At 41.2% G+C, this 23,083-nt stretch overlaps 1 protein-coding gene across 3 annotated transcripts in view; it reads right to left on the bottom strand.

The window, feature by feature from the left end:
• KIF16B (kinesin family member 16B) overlaps positions 1-22,164 on the bottom strand; it is a 153,945-nt gene extending 131,781 nt beyond the window's left edge. For all 3 annotated transcript variants that reach the window (XM_086745326.1, XM_086745328.1, XM_086745329.1), the window contains exons 1-3: positions 22,013-22,164; positions 2,181-2,250; positions 1,044-1,157 (exon numbers count right to left, since the gene is read on the bottom strand). In XM_086745326.1, coding sequence (XP_086601452.1) covers positions 1,044-1,157; positions 2,181-2,250; positions 22,013-22,059 — 231 coding nt within the window. In that variant the 5' untranslated portion in view covers positions 22,060-22,164. The remainder of the gene's footprint in view (positions 1-1,043; positions 1,158-2,180; positions 2,251-22,012) is intronic.
• Between the last annotated feature and the right edge of the window lie 919 nt (positions 22,165-23,083).

Here is a 23,083-nt window from a genome sequence, read left to right as displayed (position 1 = left end):
AAAAAAAAAAAAAAAAAAAAAAAAAAAAAAAAAAAAAAAAGAGGACTTACCACTTAGACTGATGATTAAATAGAAATTTCAAGTATAAATTCCCTATCAAACAATTACAGTCATTATATAAGATGGCAAAGCTTGTCCTTCTCACAGATATTTAAAATTGGCTTCAACTTACTGTTTCTTACTATCAGTTTTAATTCTGAGGCTTTTTAGGATTAATCATACCAGTATCCCTGATTTGAGGGGTTACAGAACAGATGAGGTACATATGAAAAAGGTATGTATCCAACTGGCTTACAGGATGTTTGGCAAACCCTTGCACTGTTTTAAGAGGAAATAACTCTCACTTTGAGCTTACAGCATCCCAAGTTCCACAAAACCAAAAGAGAAGATAGTAATCACAAAACACTTGAATTTTACTTAATAAATTGATTTGGGAATGTGAAATAGGAAAAAGGTTAAATGTTCACACGAAATGCGAGGTCAGGGAGGGTCTATTTGTTCATCTAAATAATGAGATAATAGCTAAATAATAGCTCTGAGTCTGATTTTCTGTTCTGAGTGTGCAGGAAGAAAGGCAATTTTGTCCTTCCTAAGCTGAATACTCAAGAGAGGAGAAAGAAGAATCTTCTTCAATGTGTACCAAGACTTTTAGACAAAAAAAAAAAAAGTCACTTCAACCAGATAAGAAGAATGTTTCTGTCTAAGTGAATTAAAGATACATGCTTGTTTCTTAAAAGTTTTTTTTTCTCAAAAAACCTTTTCGAAAACAAATTTAGTGCTCAGAAGTTTTCTAACTTGATCTTACAAGACAAATCAGACAAGAGAACTAGAAAGGCATTTAGTCTGCTGTATTAGAACACACAGCACTTAACAATGTTAGATAATTTTTAAAAAATAAAACAAAATTCAAAATCTCAGGTACCTAGGGAATTTCTAAATTACACAAGAAGCACTTTCAATGGAAAGCAGCTTGAAAGCATGCTTTCAAGCCAAAGAAACAGGAAAGGAAAAAAAAATCAATTATTAACATTCAGAAATCCTACCATTTCTTGACAAACAAAGCTGGGGCTTTTACTCTCTGCTGAGAAATAGGAAAAATCATAGGTAAATGTCTTAGTTCTTTCTCGTCCTGTGTCTCCAGTACCACCCTCTGGTACCTATTAAAAAAAACAAACAAACAAACAAACAAACTGGTACAATACATTCCAATGAAGTAATTTAAAACATTTTACTATAAGTAATCAGAATTCAAATTTAACAAAAGGCTATACACATTTAGAAATTTACAACAGGTTATCCTACTATTACAACAACAGTAGAAAAAATTAGCAAGAGATATACCCTTCAGCAAGAAGGACAGTCATGTTACAAGACAGCATGGCAGGAATTATTTGGATTTTAGCTTACTGCTCCTGACACCACACTACATTTTTGTCACAATACTTACATTCAGTTAAATCATTCCTGTATATGAAATTCAGATTACAAGGGATCATCCTACACACATGATTAATAGAGGTCAGAGAGACCTTTGCATTGTGAACAGCATTTCAATGTAGAGTCATAATTATAATGGTGTTACATACCTGCTGCTTAGGGCTAGCATCATGCTCAAGACACAACAGCTAGCACTATACTTCAGCAACATTCACTGCTATCTGAAGATAAAGAAAGAAACTACACTAAAGAAACTACACACTGAAATTCCTTTTTCATATATTTGTCATTGGAAATGAGCTTGCAAAAAATCTGTTTGCTGTGCATGATTTCTCTTGCTGAGAGAAATGTTAAAATATACCATCAAGATATTGGGCAAGTGATGGGTACTTTGGGTTTAGCTCATTTTCATGGGAATTCCAGAAGACTACTTCTACAAATGAAGCAAGGATTTAATAGCTACCAGGTACATACCTCTCTTCTATCATTGGCTTTCATCTTCCAGCTAAGTAATGAGTGATAAACCCAGAAAAACCTATGAGATACAGCCTATAGAGTGGTTTTCAGAAAACTGTGGTGCAGCGAGAGAACAGCTCAACCTGTTTCTCCAACAGGTTACTTCAACACGGTATGTTAAAAACTAAGGGCTCTTCTCCACAGTGCAGTGAGCACCACTGTTTTGTCCAGTCATATTTTGGCAGCTATTCAGACAGGACTTCCTTTTTAAAATTGCGTTTACTCACCTTTAAGTTTGTGATTGTTGTTTTATTTTTTTCCATTGAAATAATAAACTTTGCATTAAGGTCTTTCTCCCTGAAAGAAAAAAAGAGACTTGAGCATGTTAAATAAAACATATCATAATAATCCAGAGCCATATTCCCACTTAATAGGTTGCTTGCCACAGTCAATTATCAATCGAACTAATTTTTATTTCATTTTTAATTGCTGTGATCAATGTTTATTTATTGCTATGGGATATAGCTGAAATCATAGAATCATAGAATGGTTAGAGTTGGAATGGACCTTCAAAGGTCATCTAGTCCAACCCCCCTGCAAGGAGCAGGGACATACCCAACTAGATCAGGTTGCTCAGGGCCTCATCCAGCCTGGCCTTGAACATTTCCAGGGACGGGGCATCTACCACCACTCTGGGCAACCTGTTCCAGTGTTCTATAACTCGCATTCTAAAAAATTTTTTCCTAATATCCAATCTAAATCTACCTCCCTCTATTTTAAAACCATTACCCCTCGTCCTATCACAACAGGCCCTACTGAACAGCCTTTCCCCATCTTTCTTGTAGGCCCCCTTGAGGTACTGGAAGACCGCTATAAGGTCTCGCCGGAGCCTCCTCTTCTCCAAGCTGAACAGCCCCAACTCTCTCAGCCTGTCCTCATAGGAAAGGTGCTCCAGCCCAAATCCCTTCAACTAGAAATAGAGCAGTACCCTGGGGAAACCTGCTGCAGTAGTTTAATTCTGCAAGTCAATTAAGTGGTTTAGTCTTAATTTGAAGTATTCTAATCCAAAGCCCAGTGAAGTCAATTATGTGGCTCTAAGGACGTGCGAAACAGAGTGTTACAAGATAAACCCCAGCCTCTTACCACTGTCCTAGTAGCAGCAGTCCCTATTTACCGATATGGCATAGGTAACAGGGACTAAATATTTAAAACATAAGGTCTCAGTATCTTAAAACTCTCTTCAAAACGAGGCACCCAACATATTTTTTGAGCTGTGATGCATCATGGCAGCACAGGAGAGAGGCTCTGATACTAAGGGAGTGTTACACAGGTTTGTTGTTTCCCAGAGCACAACAATTCCGGGAAGAAAAAACGTCCAGTTCTGCAGCAGTGCACCCACACCTATTTCACATCAGTTTTTTCTTTTCAAAACTATCATAAAAAAAAAAGTTAGCTTCATGTCTAAAACAAGCATGTATCAACCTGCTTGCTAGAGATGGGATTTCATTATAGTTAGTCACAAGAGTAACACAGGCTGCTCTTGAATGACAACCTTGAGCAGAACATCTCCTGTGTTACTAAAAATATGCACATGAAATAAAGAGCAAGAAAAGGAAGACTGCTATATACACCACACAAAACTTCCCTCCCCAAATGCTAACAGACATGCCTGCTCCAAAACCATCTGCTAAGTCATCTGACAAACTGGTGTGCCCAACTGGTGCAAAGGAAAGTAGAGGGCTTTAAAGTAACAAAGCGCTGCTTTACCATATTGCAGAGAATCTCAGTGATTACCAGATACCCGCTTGCACCAACCAAAACTGAAAGAGAGAACGTCTTCCTACTAACAGGAAACCCAATTTCAAGATTCTGCTGTGACCTTTTCTTCCTCATGGTGCACTGCACCTCCCAACTCTATGTTCCTCAGCTGGCTGTGCAGCTACCATCTACTCACATTCAGTTTTCCAGCAGAAACTCTAAAGACAAGAAAAATCCATTTTAAAATCTACATTAATGAATAAAGATTAGGCAAATCAAAGAATCATAGAATGGTTAGACTTCGAAGGGACCTTCAAAGGTCATCTAGTCCAACCCCCCTGCAAGGAGCATGGACATCCCCAACTAGATCAGGTTGCTCAGAGACTCATCCAGCCTGGCCTTGAATGTTTCCAGGGATGGGACACCAACCACCTCTCTGGGCAACCTGTGCCAGTGTTCTATAACTTGCATTGTAAAAAATTTTTTCCTAATATCCAATCTAAATCTACCTCCCTCTATTTTAAAACCATTACCCCTCGTCCTATCGCAACAGGCCCTACTGAACAGCCTTTCCCCATCTTTCCTGTAGACCCCTGTGAGGTACTGGAAGACCTCTATAAGGTCTCCCCAGAACCTCCTCTTCTCCAGGCTGAACAGCCCCAACTCTCTCAGCCTGGCCTCATAAGAGAGGTGCTCCAGCCCTTTTATCATCTTCGTGGCCCTCCTCTGGACCTTCTCTAACTGGTCCATGTCCTTCCTGTGTTGGGGGCTCCAGAACTGGACACAGTACTCCAGGTGGGGTCTCACCAGGGCAGAGTAGAGGGGGAGAATCACCTCCCTTGACCTGCTGGCCACACTCCTCTTGATGCAGCCCAGGATGCGGTTGGCCTTCTGGGCCGCAAGGGCGCATTGCCTGCTCATGTTAAGCTTCTCGTCCACCAGCACTCTCAAGTCCTTCTCCTCAGGGCTGCTCTCAATCCATTCCCCGCCCAGCCTGTATTTGTGCCTGGGATTGCCATGACCCAGGTGCAGGACCTTGCACTTGGCCTGGTTGAACTTCATGAGGTTGGCACGAGCCCACCTCTCCAGCCTGTCAAGGTCCCTCTGGATAGCTTCCCTCCCTTCCAGCGTGTCGATGGCACCACACAGCTTGGTGTCATCGGCGAACTTGCTGAGGGTGCACTCTATCCCACTGTCCATGTCACCAACAAAGATGTTGAACAGGGCCTGGCACAACACAGACCCCCGAGGGACACCACTCGTGACTGGTCTCCACTTGGACATTGAGCCATTAGCCACCACTCTCTGAGTGTGGCCATCCAGCCAACTCCTTATCCACCAAGTCGTCTGTCCATCAAACCCATGTCTCTCTAGTTTAGAGAGAAGGATGTCATGCGGGACAGTGTCAAAAGCTTTGCACAAGTCCAGGTAGATGCTCGTCCCTTGTTCACCAATGCTGTCACCCCATCAGAGAAGGCCACCAAATTGGTCAGGCACGATCTGCCCTTGGTGAAGCCATGTTGGCTTGTCACCAACCACCTCCTTGCTCTCCATGTGCCTTTGCATGGTTTCCAGGAGAATCTGCTCCATGACCTTGCCAGGCACAGAGGTGAGGCTGAACGGCCTGTAGTTGCCCGGGTCCTCCTTCCTCCCCTTTTTAAAAATGGGGATTATGTTCCCTCTCTTCCAGTCATCGGGGACCTCACCACACCGCCACGCTTTCTCAAATACGATGGCCAGTGGCTTGGCAACTTCATCCGCCAGTTCCCTCAGGACCCACGGATGGATCTCATCAGGTCCCATGGACTTGTGCACCTTCAGGTTCCTCAGATGATCCCGAACCTGCTCTTCGAGTACAGTGCGCGGTTCTTCATCCTCGTAGTCCCTGCTTGCACCTTCCACAGCTTGGGTAGTGAGACAAGAGCCCTTATCAGTGAAGACTGAGGGAAAAAAAGTCATTGAGTACCTCAGCCTTCTCCATGTCCCAGGTAACCAGAACAACTGTTTCCTTCTGGAGGGGGCCTACATTCTCCTTGGACTTTCTTTTGTCCCCTACATACCTACAGAAGCTTTTCTTGTTGCTTTTTATATCCCTGGCCAGATTCAGTTCTGTCAGGGCTTTAGCCTTCCTCACCTGATCCCTGGCCACTCGCACAGCCTCTTTGTAGACCTCCCAGGCTACCTGTCTCCGCTTCCACCCTCTATAGGCTTTCCTCTTCATTTTCACTTGGTCCAGGAGCTCCTTGCTCATCCACACAGGCCTCCTGGCCTTTTTGCCTGACTTGTTCTTCATCAAGATGCGCCTCTCCTGAGCTTGGAGGAGGTGCTCCTTGAATGTGGACCAAATTTCCCGAGCCCCTCTTCCCTCCAGGGCCGCCTCCCATGGCACTTTGCCCATCAGGTCCCTGAAGAGGCTGAAGTCTGCCCTCTTGAAGTCTAGGGCAGAGAGCTTGCCATGTAGTTTCCTTGCTGCCTCGTGGATCTTGAACTCCACCATGTCATGGTCGCTGCAGCCAAGGCTGTCCTTTAGTTTCACACCCCTCACCAGTCCCTCCCTGTTGGTGAGCACAAGGTCAAGCATGGCACCCCTCCTTGTCGGCTCCTCTATCTCCTGCAGGAGGAAGTAATCGTCCACACATTCCAGGAACCTCCTGGACTGCCTGTGCCCTGCCGTGTTGTCTCTCCAACAGATGTCAGGGTGGTTGAAGTCCCCCATGAGGACCAGGGCTTGTGACCGTGAGGCTGCTCCTATCTGCCTATAGAGCGCCTCATCCACTTTGTTCTCCTGGCCAGGTGGCCTGTAACAGACCCCCATCATAATGTCCCCTGTCCCTCCCTGTCCTCTAATCCTGACCCATAAGCTCTCTGTCAGCTCCTCCTCCATCCCCAGGCAGAGCTCCACACACTCCAGCCGGTTGCTGACATAGAGAGCGACACCCCCTCCTCGTCTTCCCTTCCTGTCCTTCCTAAAAAGCCTATACCCCTCCATGTTGACACTCCAGTCATACGAGTCGTCCCACCATGTCTCCGTGATGCCAACAAGGTCATAGCCCTGCTTGTGTGCATGCATCTCCAGCTCTTCCTGCTTATTTCCCCCTCTCTGTGCATTGGTATACAGACACTTCAGCTGGGCCCCGAGCAAAGCAGACTTGCTGGCTGGAGCAACAGGGGTTCTATTGGACCACAGTTTAAGTTCATTTGCACATACCTGCGATCCTTCCTCGGCTTCTGGACACTCGGTGCTGGCACTGGCGCCATGCTGACAGCAGTGGGCTGAACTGTGCTCCCCCTGCCCCAGCAACACTAGTTTAAAGCCCTCTGGACAAGTCCGGCAAGTCTTCGTCCAAGCACACTCTTCCCCTTCTTGGTTAGGTGCATGCCATCCGCCCCTAGCAGCCCGGGCTTCTCAAAGCACACCTCATGGTCTAGATACCCAAAGCCCTGGCTGTAGCACCACTCCCTGAGCCACGAGTTAACCTGCCAGGTATGTCTGGCCCTTTCAGGTCCCTGCCCTTCGACCAGGAGGATTGATGAGAATACCACCTGTGCCCCAGAATCTTTGACTGTTGAACCCAGGGCTCTGAAATCCCTTCTGATGTTTCTCAGGCTGCTGCCGGCTGTGTCACTGGCCCCCACATGAAACACCAGTAGCGGATAATAGTCTGTGGGCCATATGAGGCTAGGTATTCTCTCGGCGACATCCCTGATACGAGCCCCCGGGAGACAGCTTACCTCCCGAGAGAGCGCATCGGGTCAGCAGATGGGTGCCTCCGTACCTCTCAGGAGGGAGTCACCCACTACTACCACTTGTCTCTTTTTCTTTCGCTAGTTATCACGCGAGCCGGTCAGGCTCCCTTGCACAGCTCCCTTGCATGGGCTCCCTTGCACATAAAAGTGCCTGTTTAAATATCAACACATTAAGTTATTTTCTAAGCTAATAGAATATATAATTGCAATAATTACAGCATTAATTATACAACTGAATTTAGATCTACTATAGAAAAACATTAGAGGCACGCCTTAAGAGATGCCTCTTAGACATTTCTGTATCATTATGAGTAGCTTCTACTAGGTCTGTACTTAAAAGACTGAAATACTAAAATACAGCTATGGATAATAAACAGTGAAATAAAGAAGTTTCCAAAGGTATTTTCAGTAGGAAATAGATTTTAGAATCACAGTAATGCAGCCTGTGGATGGCTACCATTCATCCTGCTCCCTCAATACTCTCTACCTGTCTGTAACCATTTGCTCAGCAAAGGTGTAATAAGTAATGTGGCCCAACTAAATTATCTATCTCACTATTAAAATTTGTTTCAAATATAATTTGTAACCTACTTCCAGTAGGAATTTTGGAAGGACTCTAGACAGAAAGAAGTTTAGGCCAGAATTATTGCTTTTTTTGTCTGGATTTCTTAATGTTTGAGGTGTACAAGGGTAAATAATAAAATATGTTGGTGCTTTCCTTCCCAGACCTTAGCCAGCTCCCCATATTACAAAATCTAAAATGATTTAATAATGGAAAACTGATACAAAATGTTTAAAGTCTAACACCCATAAATGAACTACATAAAATTCTGAGAAGCCTACAGTCACTAATTTTTGTGATAACATTGGTAATAATATTACTGAACATCATTAAAGAATGAGGATTTCAAAGTGAAAAAAAAAGGCCTTATAAAGCACTAGCTAATAAAAAAAAAATCATAAATAGAATTTTGCATTTTTGTAGAGGAAGGGATAGGGAGAAGACAACCTGAAACAGGAATATTATGATCAGAATCAATAAGCCAACCAGAGGGAACGGAAAAGAATTAACGGGAATCAAATGCTAAAGCTTCATTTTAACATGAGACAGCCAAGAATAATTTATTGTACACACAAAGAGTTTGACAGGATCCCCTAAAAGACAATTGCTTGTTTGATGCCAGTTACTTCCACTCATTTAATGCAGTTCAGCTAGAACTGAGTCCCTTTCAAGAAGTTTTGATTGCAAGTTCCACCTTAAGTAAAGCTTCAGGCTGTAAACAGTTGTACTGCAGTGCTGGGTACCCTTCTGAGAACCTTCAGGGCTAGGAGAACCCTACTGCAACCAGCTGCTTCTCTACTATCCATAGGAACCACCAGCCCTAGGTCAGCCCAGAGACAAACCCCAGCCACTACCTAAAAACTCTGCCCTCACAAATTCCACTCCCCTCATCACAAAGTAATGTAAAAGAGCCAGCTACAAAAACTAGTTTACAATTAGCACTTTGATGATTTAAGAAAGCTTGTCCCACCCCAAGCTCAACCTGTTCACATAGCTGTGTTTAGGGCCAGCCTCCAAGCTGTTCTCACTGATGTTTCATACACCACGAGGAGTTCCAGGATCACAAGAGAAGGGAACTTACAACCCATGATCCTGTGGCCCCTAACCAAAGCAATCAAGCAGGCAAGTTTCTTGGCACAGACACCAGGAAATAATCAGCCCAATGCTGTTATTAACCCTCTACTATTGCTAAATTCAGTTAGTCATCTAGCATGTAATTGCAAGAGGAGAGGGGAAAGAAAAAAAAAAAAAAAAAGGAAAAAAAATCTGAAAAACTACTTCAAATAATACTGGCACTTCAATATAAACAATATCAATATTAGTACCAAGATACACTTAAAAGAACTAGTGTACTTGTCTTGTAATTGGATAACTTGATAAATGGCTTACTTGGACAAAGTTTTAATAATTTCTCTTCATCACAAGGAGCATGTGGGTTATGAAGAACTGCTCCAAACTGAAGATGATTCAGCAGCTATATCAAAACACGGCAGCTTCATGAAAAAAACTCCAATGTAGATATCTTTATGTCAAGTTTCTTTCCTTCCCTTATATTCCCTGCTTATTTTCAGAGCAGAGCAGTTTTTGCACCTCCCTGGGCATCTAGTCAAAATCCTACTACAGACAGACAGATGTTAGCAGTATCTCCAGATTTCAAGGCAACTTTCAATGACCCAGGTTCATTATGTCACTTACCCCGTCCTCCACAAGACTTTCTGAAGATCCTCCCAAAGATAGAAGGGAAAAGTGCATGGAAAAGCATTGTTACCTCAAATATAAATCAACAAGGGAAGCTTTAGAAAAATTCTACTACAAACCTGCAAAATATCCTCAATGTTTTTCCAAGTTCATCTTTAAGTTCCTTCCATTAAGGTCCTTCAATGGAAGGTTCAGTTATTTAAACAGTGGCTTTTTATTAATCCATTCTGACATGTGAGCATTTATTATAGCTTCTCTCATTACAAAATAATAATATTATGTTTTCCATTGACACTATGGGAATCAGTTGTGACTACCATAACACCTGTCGGACATGACTCCAAGAAAAAAATAGAAAAAAACCAGATACATTTCATCTTGGGGGGTGGAAGGGGAAAACCAAAAAGGACAGGACAGAAAGTACAATCAGTTTTCCCAAATAAGTGTTTCAAAAGACCACTTCAGTAAACCTCCAAGGCTGCACAAACAAGGACATCAGCACTACCTGACACCTCTATGTCAAAACAGAAAGAGGGTCTGTAAAATCTACTCTTGAAAATTCACTTAACTGTAGACATCTAAAGGAATATCTATTGGAAAAGGATTATACTGAAGAGTAGATATGTTATTTTGGTTTTCAACTACTCAGAAACATAGCCTGAGCACTTGTAAAAGCAACTTAACCACACTCAATGGTTTTTCTTTTCAGCAAAGTGCTGGCTACTTCTTATGTTCACATTTTAGGCACAAGGTTATGGATTTCCTGTTTTATCACTCAGCTTGTTCACTACCTAGGTATATTTCTGGGTTCACAAAGTGAAAGCATGAGAGTTGCTTAACGACCAGGAGAATTCAAGGCAGATTTAACTGAAAAACAAGTACAAAGTGTGTCACAGAAAGAACTTGGCTTTTTCTCGTAACTTGGTAACATATTAACTGTACATTTACCCTGATGTCCCATTGAATTACACAGACCAAGAGCACTTTCCTTTGTCTGAGTAACTCTTAAAATGGGAGCATTCAATTCAACCATATTAAAAAGTCAAACACAAGAAATTCTTTGTTATTGTCTGTAACTATAGCAAAAGTAAAGTTAGTGCAATCTGAAATATCACACAATTTCTCTTTCCTATCCAGAGGTTTTTGTTTGGTTTTGTGGTTTTGTTTTTATAACTTCTTCTTCCATGCTTATTGAATAATTTTGTAGAAAGTACTTTTTTTCTGTTTAATGCGATTCCATATCTAGGTGCAGTTAAAAACAAATCTTGTGGTCTGTATATAAAACATCTTCATTACCCTTTGGGTTAAAGTATTTTTTTTCCATCAATAACATCAATAACAAGTAGTTTCAATATAATGTTGGATGAGACCTAAAACCAGAACAAATCAACAATCTGATTTAATCACAAGATACAAGATTTTGGGAATCCACTGTGACTTGAGTCACCAATGATTACACTGTATAAAAATCACAATTGCCTCCATAGCAGGGCAATAGCCCAGCATATCCTGAGCACAAAGCGACCCCATGCTGTTGACTGATATAGCTACAAGCCCATAAATAAATGACTGAAGCCATCTTTACACTAATACAGTCTAAAAGTTAACAACTACGCATTGCACATCAAGTCTCATTACTGCAACCAGATGTCCTTCAGACTCTATTTGAGGGGAGGTTCCTAGGCAGCGCCTCTGATAGCTGGTAAGGGCTGCAGCCTTCCCCTCATTCAGAAGCGCTCTGCAGACTCTTTTACAGCCACCCATTTTCTCTGAACAACACATCTTCATTATCTTTGAGACCTCTACCAAGCTGACAAATTGGCTGATATCAGCCAACAGATTCAAAAGCTGCTAAATGGGACTGGACTGGCTGACAGACAGGCTGCGCCATGTCTCAGGTTTTACATCAAGAAGTCAGACAAGGAAACAGCAGAAAAAAGTGCTGGGGATTGAAGTTAAAAGAAACAGCTTTCTATGGAGACGATTGCGATTGTGTCTCAGTAAGGGAAAGAAACTGTGCATATACTTGGTACTTTAAAAGGGAGTTTGGCTATAAAGCACATTTTGTGTAAGCATAAGGTTTTCTGTGATCAACATAACCTTAATAATTTGCTAGTGCAGACACTCAGGTTCCCTTTTGTGATACCAGTTTTGTAAAAGCATTGGCAAACTTTGCAAATAGTTAAATTGGAGAGTTCTGCTACTCCCAGAACTAACTTCACAGTACAGCTGAAACCAGAATAATAAACCCAGGAACAGAGAACGCTGAAACAGGAGAAATCTTGTACATATCATGAAATAGAAATATTCCTTTAACTTATATACTGGTATACACATATCACCTCTTGTATGAAGGACAACGTAGATTAAATGCCTTTACTCATAAGAATAAATCTTCCCAACAATACCGAAGGCAGTAGTTTAACCTACAGCAGTAAGGCTCTCCTGTAAAAAGGAATGTACAGGTGTCCTTGTGCTGTCTTCTGTCAAATGATATCTAGGTTTTATTCAAGGAAACTATGCACACTCATAGTAACGCATACAGACTGATCAGTACATTAAATCAAGTACTTGACCTGCTTTTTAAATTTGTGTTTTTAATAGCATTAAAGGCAGACCTCACCTCCCAGAAACTCAGATCAGGTCTAGTGGGCAGTCACATAAGCAAATTTCTAAATCATCATCAACAGCTAGCTTTAAAAAAAAAAAAAAAAAAAAAAAGTTACTCTATCCACATGTGCCATGGGCAACAATTACATAATAACCTGAATAATATTTAAGCTTCAATCAGCAGACTACCTCAATAGCGACTTTTGTGCTTTGCTTGCATCAATGGAGTGTCAGACCAAGTTCAGTAATGGTTTTACTAGTAGAAACTAGTTCTGCATAAATAAGTTTTAAGACATCCACACCTGAAAGCCCTCTTACACATTTCTGATGTCAAGCTTTAAGACAATGTCGCAAGTGCTCATCTTTGGCAGAGGCAACATGAAATATAACCTCAGACACAAACTGATTTGAATGGCATCCAGGAATTTTTTTGTAACTATTATGACTCCAGGAAGTTTCTCTAGGACTCTTGGATTTTAGTCCAAACAATATTTAGCTTTTAATATCTTATTTCTTCTGATTTGTTCTTTTACTCCAAGTCATAAAGACAGTACTGACTTAACATCTTGTGTATGGTAAAGCACAACTCAAAGAAATTACATTGTTTCCCTGCAGTGCCCTTATCTTTTGGGCCAGGAGGTCCTCAGATTAGAAACTCAGAAAAAAAAAAATTGTACCTGACCTCACAGATCTATTAGCCCCTCAAGTAACACATAAGGCTGTTCTTCTGTCACTCTTTTCCTCAACTGAGAGGCATCCAAGCAATCTGAATTGAACAACAAATTACTTAAGTTATTAAGTACAAATACCTTTCAAATGTGCAAGCATACTGAAAAACGACAGATGTACTCCAGGTTCTGTATCTCTGTTGCTTTGTATTTACAATATAAACTCTTTGGAAAAGAATCTTCATAAAGCCAATATTTGAAATGTCTGAGTCTTCAATAACAAGAACTTCAGCCAATTAAGATGCCAAATACCATGTACGCCCTGCTTCTATTCGATAACTCTGAAAAACCCTCTCTCAATAAATAACTCTGGCTTTGTATTCATAGCTACTGCAAATAAAGGACTTCAGTCTTCAATTCAGTCAGCTGTTCTTACCAACAATACCTGCCTTTCACTCAGACTTCTGAAAGCCTTCAAGTCCAAGAGCTCAGTAAGGTTAAAACAGATGAATGCTAATCCCACTTATTTCAAAACTGGTCTCAATTTCAAATAAAAAAAAAAGTCTGAGAAACCAACAGAGTCACCTTTCTCTCATTTCCTTTCATCAGGAAAGCTACAATACAGAGACTCATTATGTTTTTCTCTGCTGGTCTCAGGGAGCTCTCAACAAAAAGCAGAGTTTGAAAGTATTTTATTGTTCATCATTTCAGTGATATAACGTGTAGATTCTAAAACTGGGTGTTTTTAAGATCATAAAGTTTTGGGGATTAAAAACTGTAAACGAGGCCAGTTTAAATACATTTACCCAACACGAGCCCACATGGCCGCTGTGCTCCGACCCAGCTAGCACTGGAAGGTCTTTGTTTGTCAAAGCTAGGGAGGGGGACAGATGAAACAAGGTAGCAATTGTAACAAATCTCATAAGCTTGAAAAACTTTTGAAGCATTTGCATTAAAGCACCAAAAAGGACAGAAAAATAAGCACACGTAAACAGAGGCTATATGTAGGCTTCCCAAACTCCCAAGTGTACAAGCTTAACTGTTAGTCCAAGCCATTAACTTTTCAGTTAATGGGAACCCAGTATTTTGCTGAAACTCTTTAGAGCTCCTTCCGCAGCAGTCAAGTCTGCTCTAGTTTTGCTGCTCACCAACAGAAGGATAAAACCCTGCACTTGGGACTCTCCTTCCCTGATAAATCTTGTTTGTCACAAGAAAATGGCAAGATCCCGTTGTTAAGAGTACACAGGACAGAGAATAAACTGGCTATGCATAAAGTCAAGCAAAAACCACCGCAGAGGAAGCTGGAGGCAGAACAGCAAGCACAGGGGCTACTTAAAAGTCACCCAGGTCTAGTCACACCTTCATATTCAAGAAAGATCATTTCCTGTAATGACTTTCTTCAAAGGAATCAGCTCTTCCCAACTGCCTGGGCTTTCATTCCCCTCAGGAGACTCTTCCACAGCCTGTACTATCTCATCAGCAGTAATGTCTAATATATACTTTAAGCTGATCCATTATTAGCTGCATTCCATTACTCCCAAGATATTATGAAGGAGCCATAAGTAAATATTAATTACCCTTTTCAACATTTAAGCCCTGCAAATATTTCTAGATTTGCATCTCCTAATCTATGTCAGTAGCTATAACACATGGAGGACACATTTGGCTTGATATTTTTTGAATCTATGATTCCTGTCATTTTTGTTGATCTTTTCTAACATACTTCAGCTAGTGAGGTTCCAGAAACAAGACTTTAAGAGACAGTGACCGAGGGGCTTGCTGGGGGAAGAACTGACTACAGCTTCAGTGTTTGGCTCTTCAATATATTTGCAAGCAAGAACTGCACTGTGATTGTACGACACTCCTAAACTCAAATTGATTTGTTCTAAGCAGAAAAACTTCAAAGATTAACCACAAAGAGCATAGAAAGAAGAGGAAAACAAGCCACTGATGTTCAAAGACCATGTACTTTAGCACAGGTGAGAAACTCTAGAGAAACAAATGACCAGAGAGTGCTGCCGTTCTCTATTGTTTGTACCCCTAAGTTTCAGCTTGCTTCAGCACTGCTGACATTTGCCATTGTGGAAAAGCCTATGGAAAGTCCAACAAGTTTTTCTAGACTATCCTGATTTGTGGCATCCAAATTCCCAACCAACTATCATTCTTAGAGTTGGCTTCTCTATTTGGCTTTAACTTCTCACTTTAGCAAAGGCCATACTCCCATTAGACCCCGCTCCTTAACACAGCTGTCCAATACTGCATTTTACCACCCCTTAGGAAACATACGGCCAGATTATTTGAAATTTAAATTTTTCAGGAGAGTGACTGTTCTGCTTTAAATCTGCAATGTTCTCCTTAAACTACTGAGTAAAATAACCTTGGTTTCCCCCCACCTTGTGGCTGCTGCTTCTTCCATTCCTACATAACCAGGCCTGAACTATTTATCTACAACTTATTGTCCTTATGCCAAAAAGAAACCCTTAAATCTTAAAAACCAACCATCTCCTATGCTACTATATTGATTATAAGACTTCCATCACCTCTTACTTATTCTTGCTACTGACAACCAAGACTTTTCTGTAAGCCCACTATGCTCTTCTTTATTTTTTTTTTCCTAGTTCTTACATGTTTGAGTCAACACTCTGCTGTGGACAAGCTGTAATTTCCATTTGATTTGCTTCAACAGCAAGTTTTCCAGCCTTTCCTCAATTTTCAAATGGCCTGCTTGCAGCCTTATAACACAGCTTTCTACATCCCTTTCTCAAACATACGATCCTCAGAGATTCCATTTAAAGGAGCCTCACAATACGCAGCACCTATGTTTCCCAACAAACACTGCTAGCTCAATTGGATATTCATTACAAAACTACAGATGGCAGTAACAACAGCCAAAAACTGCCATCACTGAGACTTTTATCACCTTTGAGGGTATTTTTATATAATTACAAACGTTTACATCACAATTTATTGTTAGTATCTGTGCCCGAAGAACACACGTTCAACGCATGTAACAAGTGGAGCCCTCCCTAGCACTAGTTAGATACCATCAAAACCAGGGACTAACAGCCTCTTCAGAATAGGCCTACCTATGTGTCCTACCCACCTCTCCTTTCCTCTCTCTCAAAGTCCTACACCTTAAACAACCAGGTAACATGGCTATACAACAATCATTTCACCTATAGGGAAACACAGATCATATTCTACACTTCTTTCTCACAACTGAATGAGTACCAGATTTTTGTGCTTTTTCACGATTGGCAGCCTCACTGTGCTGAGCTGCCAAGGCTAAATGAACGAAGCAGCCCGCTGCTCTTAACCTCACTTGAGAACCTGGCCATACTCACTGGGTATCATCAAGCCATTGCCAACCATAACGCATCCATTAAGCACACCTTCACTCAGGTCAGTTAAAAAGTAGTGATTATTAAGGAGAGACGACGATTTGTACATTCTCATGCTGATGCTCACCCCTCTTGTCCTCCCCGTATTAAGGGACCTGTCCTGAGGAGGTAAGCATGACCATGTGGAAGAACAAAAACTGTTACTACTGTTTGCTTCTCTTGAAGAAGTGAGAGATAATAAATAGAAAATAAAACTGTTTCTTCACCTACCTTACAAAACCAAACATACTTTTAATTTCAGACTTCAAGTTCTCTTAGTATCAACTTCACATGATCCAAGAACTCAGATCAGAGCCTACATCTTTATATGCTGGTCCAACGCTAACAACAAAAGTAGTACGCTGCTGCTGAAGGTAATTTTATATATATATATATACACACACACACACACATACAGATGCACAGGTTACTTTCAGGGAGAGAAGTCTACCTACTCCGAACACTTTCCCAAATGAAAAATCTGACGGAGGTCATTAAGTGGGTTCAAGGTTTTGGACACAAAATACAGTAAGGTGAAAAAGCCACATTCGTAACAGTAAGTTTATCTTGCCAACTCAACATCAAAGTAGATCTTTATTGAATTTGGACTCACCCACAAATAAAGACAGAAGCAAGAGAGAAGCACACTCACCTAGGCACACTAGAGCTTAACCTATCCTTACAGGTCTTTCAACTTATTTTTATAGTAGAGAAATAGTAGAGGATTGTAAATCAAATCACAAGCACTATTATTAAAATGGAAGTTCAAAGACCACATAAGAAATAACAAACTCAGCTTGCTGATAAATGGCTTATCCTGACTGGTACTGTAATTTAAAAAGGGACAGCATTGCAACACTTGGACATACTTAAGCCTCAGTTATGCTTCTGCTATCACTCTGGATCCTCTCAAGAGCAACAACCAACAACAAGTGCTCAGAAACAGATGCAGCAAAAATTTCACCATGCACTTCAAGGACAAATATAATATTTAACTACGGGAGTTCTTGCTTGTAATCACTCCATCTTTTCTCACTCTACCTATGTTATGTTGATGTTATACATATTTTGTCAAAACGCTCCATCTTTATAAATTCATGAAAGTGAAAACCATACACTGTAACCTATATTTTAGACACAGCAGTTCATCACAAAACACCAATTCATTCCCCTCTTCCCTGCACTGGAAATTATATAATATATTCTCCATGTATTTATTTTCCTTCTCTTCTCAATTCTAAAAAACATAGATAGTTAATTATAACTGTCGTACTCCCAGTAAGCTCCTATCTACCTGTAGGTAGGTAAACATTCAGAATCAAGATTAAGATTTCAGCTGGCTCTTCCCTGTTTACTTGTTTGTCTCTTTTTGCTGCTACAAAAAAAACAACTCTAGTCAGATATTCCTTGTAAAATGAAACAAGACTTACAAGCATAACTGAGAGGTGTACTAATGTAAAACCAAGAGGGCCAGCCTTACATCTAATGAATAATTGCGCAGAATGTATCTCTGGATTAAAGTATCAACTGGGCATAGCTTTTAATCCAAACAAATCTCAGAGTCACACAAAAGCCTTCTTTAAGCCATGAAACATATTTTCTCTATCTCCCCACTATTAAACATAAAAGCTGTTAATCTTCATGCAGTAATTGCAAATGAGTGCATAATCACATAGAGCACACTACAGGCACTAACTGGCATTTCTGCCACCCCCATCAGTCACTTCTGTTTGGAGAGCAAATCTAAGGAGTGTGTGCATGCAGGGTTAAAAATTGATCATTTAAAAATTAAATTAAATTTCTATTTCATCATATTAGAAATAAGAACAAAGCTGTGGGAAAGCCTACACAGCTCATTTAAACAGACATTTTAAAACACTGAGACCACTGGATAAGCACAGGGAAGAAGAACTTACAGTAGTGCAAAGCCACATTCTGATGTCAGCTGCATCTTCTGCAGGTAAAGACAGTATATGACCCTTGTTTGGTTTGTTCAACCACTTAAATACAATAATTAGTTTATATAAACGAAATAAAGATATTAAAATGGTTAAAAATCAGAAAAGCTTGTTTTCTTCCATTGCTTCATTACTTAAATGCCAAACTGAGCTATCAGGCATAGAATTGAGAAGCACAAGAATTAGTGACAGTATCTGAAAGAATCAAGTTGATATTTCCTTTATTCAATATCAAGACATTTTTTCTTATTTAGCATACTTTAGATGGTTTTATTTAACTGACCAAAAAAGTATAAAAGTGGTTTCCCTGAATATTAACTTAATTCCAGTTTTCATGCAGAGAAAATGTGACATAAAATCAAAGTAAGAAAAGATTACTCCCTCATTCTTCTTTTAAGACTCCAAACAGACATAAAGCAAAGTATATATTTAAACGTGCAGATGCCATACATAATACAAAACAGACAGTCAGAATTAGGTTAGGCTTAACAGGATCCCAGATATCTCACTATGCAGAAGACAGTGACTAGTAACCAGTAACCCAAAGTTAGTTCAGTAAGTGAACAGAAAAGTGCCTTGAAGCCTATTACACTTCTCTATAATCCCATACATTTGCCCTTTCTGAGAAACAACAGGATCTTGATGAGAAACTGCATTTTGTGGGACCAAATACAGGATTCTCCAGTTAAGTCCTCCAAATATAAGACAATAAATGAATGCTTCTAGTGACTATTTTGGAAAATGAACCTTAGAAATAATGGTGACCAAAACCATTAACTTGCCAGAGCAAAATACATCAACTACTCAAACTCACCTCCCTGCAGATTTCTACTCACTGAAAAAAAAACCTAGTCTTCTGCCAGCTGGCAGGTTCTTAGCCACTTTACAGAAACATTAAAATACAAGCACAGACTGAAAGGCTGTCATTACAATTCAGTACTGAATGAGGGAAAGCAAAGGATAGATGGAGACTCACCAAGTAACTGAACTTTTTAAGAACACCCTCACAACTGGTTTCAAAGCAGTAACTGTAAAGCCATTAGACATCATTTTTATTACATTATCCAGAGTTATAGCCAAAAACCTCTAGTGTAACCTCTGTGTAACAGAATTTGAGATGTTACCTACTTCAAGAAGAATAGTAAAGGACTTTGACAAGGTCCCTGAAATGAACAAATTCCTTCCAGGTCAAGCCAGAGAATGAGAAGACTAAAAATAAATCACAGCAGAAGGAAAAAAAAAGACTGAAGTTTGCCATCTAAGCAATGGAACATCATGTAATCCTTAAACAATAACCCCCTCCCTATCACATGATGCATTCCAAGATCCATGTTCATGATTTATTACACAATTAGCAGTGCTATGACACCACACAGTGCAACCGCTCCATAATGCGCGAATCTTCACAACAGCCATTCATTAACTCTGTCTTCTCTAATTAAAAATGACTCATGAAATAAAACTGCATTATATGATTTAGCTTTGAACAAACCAAAGTAAATCTAGAGGCACACACAAAATTAAGTTTAACTCTATATGGTATCATGTTAAAGATTTTGAAGATAAGTGCCACAGAATGAACACTTGATTGGGAAAGTTCCTTTGAACTGGCAGAAAGGCCCTTCATCCCCAAAACACTGCAGCAACCCATAAAGGGGAAGGGAGTACAGCTGAGAGAAGACACATACAGGGGAAACAAATACAAGCAAAATATGATTAGTACTCCTGGCTTATGGTTTGCCATGCCTTCACTATAGCAATAAGAAAAGCCATTGAATCCTCTAAGGCTTAGGATCTCAGTTTTACAGCACACAAGTCCAGCAGTGACTGAAGAAAAGGAGCACCACCAACCCCAGCACTGCTCCCAGGCAGCAGTACTGGGTGCCACAGGGAACAGGAGCCATGCCTCTGAAAAATCAAGACTTAGAAGCAACATCCCATGACACTGACTCCAGCTTCTTGATAATGTTTTATAAACTTCAAGCACCATCCCATAAATAGCAAGGTTTTAACTGCTTGAACTGGATGGCTCTTCACAGTTTTCTTATTTCCATAGTCAGACCCTAGTTTTCAAAATAAGTGTCTATCCACAGCCTACTCATTGCCACTCAGTACACAGTGTCAAAGACGATGTTGATCACACTAGGCCTCTGCCTGCCCTGCTCTCAGGCTCTTTCTTTTCCATCATACTACAATTTTCACCATTTTCTAGTATGCTCTGATCCAGCCCCATACAAGTTACCTTCCCATGTGCATTCTAGACACAAGGTCCAGCGTCATTGTCTGTAATATTCTTTTGCCACCACACTTGCAAACTTTTATGCACACTTTTTCAGTTGGTGTTTCCACTGCCTACCATAATTACCAGCCCTTTTCCCTTCTGCCATATGATTTCCTTTTCCCTCTTTTGTCTCTTAGCAGATCACGATTCTAGTCCACAAACAAGACATCTCTGTGCTACTAAAACACTACAAATCACAAGTCTTATCAAGACTTTAAAGACCTATGCTACCTGTTGTCAGAGATTCTCAAAGGAAAAGTGAAGTGTATATATAGAATTATTTTTAAAATTTCTAAGAACCATATGGTTAAACATGTAGGATGTAGTACATAGTGGGGGGAAGCAGGAGGGTGTGACAAGATTATTCACTAACCCTGACCTCTAACCACTCAGCTCCATCAAACTGCCTAAACTAAATTACCTGAAACCTGCAATATTTTCCCCTTCCAACCTGCATCAACTTTATTTTCACAGGGTTTGTTTTTCCTTCACTGAAAATGACAAGATATTGACTGACTTTCAGAACTCAGCAAATTATTTTTTCTAAATATCTGAATCAGATCAAGTGAGAGGAAGGCTGGGAGCCTGATTGGCTGCCTATGCTTTTAAAACCTTTCTTTTTAACTAGCTACATCATTTCAGAACAAGGGAAGAAGTAAGAGCACTGTCAGTAGAATCTGATAATTTTCTACATATGGATCTTAAATTATATCATTAAAAATTAACTCCAACGTGCATATTACTAACTTAGTTCACCAAAGAAAACAGTGTTTATTTTCTTGACACATGTCAAGAAGTGAGTGATAAACTTTTCTCGATATAGTAAATGGGGCAGACTGCCGATTGCCTCTTTTATTCTTTGAACTTAAGTAGCCAACTAATATGTTTTACAATAATGGCTCCTCCACAAAAGCTGATGTTACAAATTAACTAGGCAAGAATCTCTCAAGTAGGTAGAACAGGTTGCAGTTTGTAGATGAAACAAAGAAGTAGCTTTCTTTCACATTTTAGAAGCCTGGTTGTACACCCTTGGTAAGCCCTTGCCTTTCAATAGTTTCCCATCTTCACCAAAATAACCTTTTTCTCATTATAAAAGGATCAGACAAACCTTACGCTTAACAGTAGGACAGAGTGAACTTCCCAGGACAGGCCCCACACCTTCCAGCACAAGGGGGAAACTCCCTCCCAGCTGGCTGGGAAGGAGGGCCGCACCTGCCGGGCAGAGCCGCTCAGCCGGGCGCCACGCAACCCCTGAAACAGAGGTCCCCCACAGCCCCCACCGCAGGAACGGCTGTCACCGCCCGCACAGGCGGGACACGAAGTTTCACGCACCCTCTGCGTCAGCTCCGCGACTGGCGGCGGCTCAGGGGCTGCATCGCCGCGCCCGGGGCCGCACTGCCCCTCAGGAGCGAGGCGCGGGAAAGGCCGGAGCGACCCTGCCGCCGGACCGCACTCACCTGCGGTTCATGGGCCGCACTCGCACGGCCACCTTCACCGAAGCCATGGCTCATCGCCGCTGGGGCCTGGGCCTGGGCCTGGGCCTGCTCCAGCCGCCGTCGGCTTGACTCAGCCCCGCCCAACCTGACCCTCGCCGCCGACCCGCGCCCCGCCCGCCCGCCGGGGCCGAGCGCAGGCCGCCCTGCAGGCCTAGGCCACGTCGCTATGGCAACCCCCGCGGCACCCTTCCCCAGCGGGCGGCTATGGGGGCAGTGCAGGGACAAACAACGTCGCAAGGCGTTGCTCCTCCGGCCGCGGCGCGGCGAGGAGGGGGAAGAAGAGAAGAAGGGCAGGGGGAGGAGGTGTACGGGGACAGCGACAGTTACCGTGGGTGGGTGTCTGTGGGTTTCACAGGGCCGTTCCACGCGGTATGTATATATATTTTTATATTTATAGGGAGGTGTGTGTATATGCCTATATATACATATATACAATATATATACATACACCCCTCTATAAATACATATCACCTCATTATATATAGGGAGAAACAGAGAGACAGTTGTAGATAGAGGTGTCTATCTACCTATATATATACACCATACATACTCTCCATATATATCTCTCCCTACATACACACTTCTACATATATATACACCTATATATACCTATATATGGGGGGACAGAGATAGATATATAGATATATAGATATATGTATTTCCATACATATCTACATGTATCTACATATATCCATATATAATGGCTTTAAACTGGAAGAGGGTAGATTTATAGAATCAGAATCATAGAATCATTAGGGTTGGAAGGGACCTTTCAAGGTGATCCAGTCCAACCCCCCTGCAAGAAGCAGGGACATCTCCAACGAGATCAGGTTGCTCAGAGCTTCATCCAACCTGACCTTGAATGTTCCCAGGGATGGGGCATCCACCACCTCTCTGGAACCTTACAGTGAAGGTTCCACCACCTTCACTGTAAAAAAATATTTCCTTACGTCCAGCCTGAATCTACCCATCTTTATTTTAAAATCATTACTCTTCATCCTATCGCAACAGGCCCTGCTGAAGAGTTTCTCC

The sequence above is a fragment of the Chlamydotis macqueenii genome, chromosome 3 (genome assembly GCF_036417535.1).
Source record: "Chlamydotis macqueenii isolate bChlMac1 chromosome 3, bChlMac1.mat, whole genome shotgun sequence".
NCBI classification, from domain to species: domain Eukaryota; kingdom Metazoa; phylum Chordata; class Aves; order Otidiformes; family Otididae; genus Chlamydotis; species Chlamydotis macqueenii.
The sequence above is the reverse complement of the archived record's forward strand: the minus strand, read 5'-3'. Positions and strand labels throughout refer to the sequence as shown.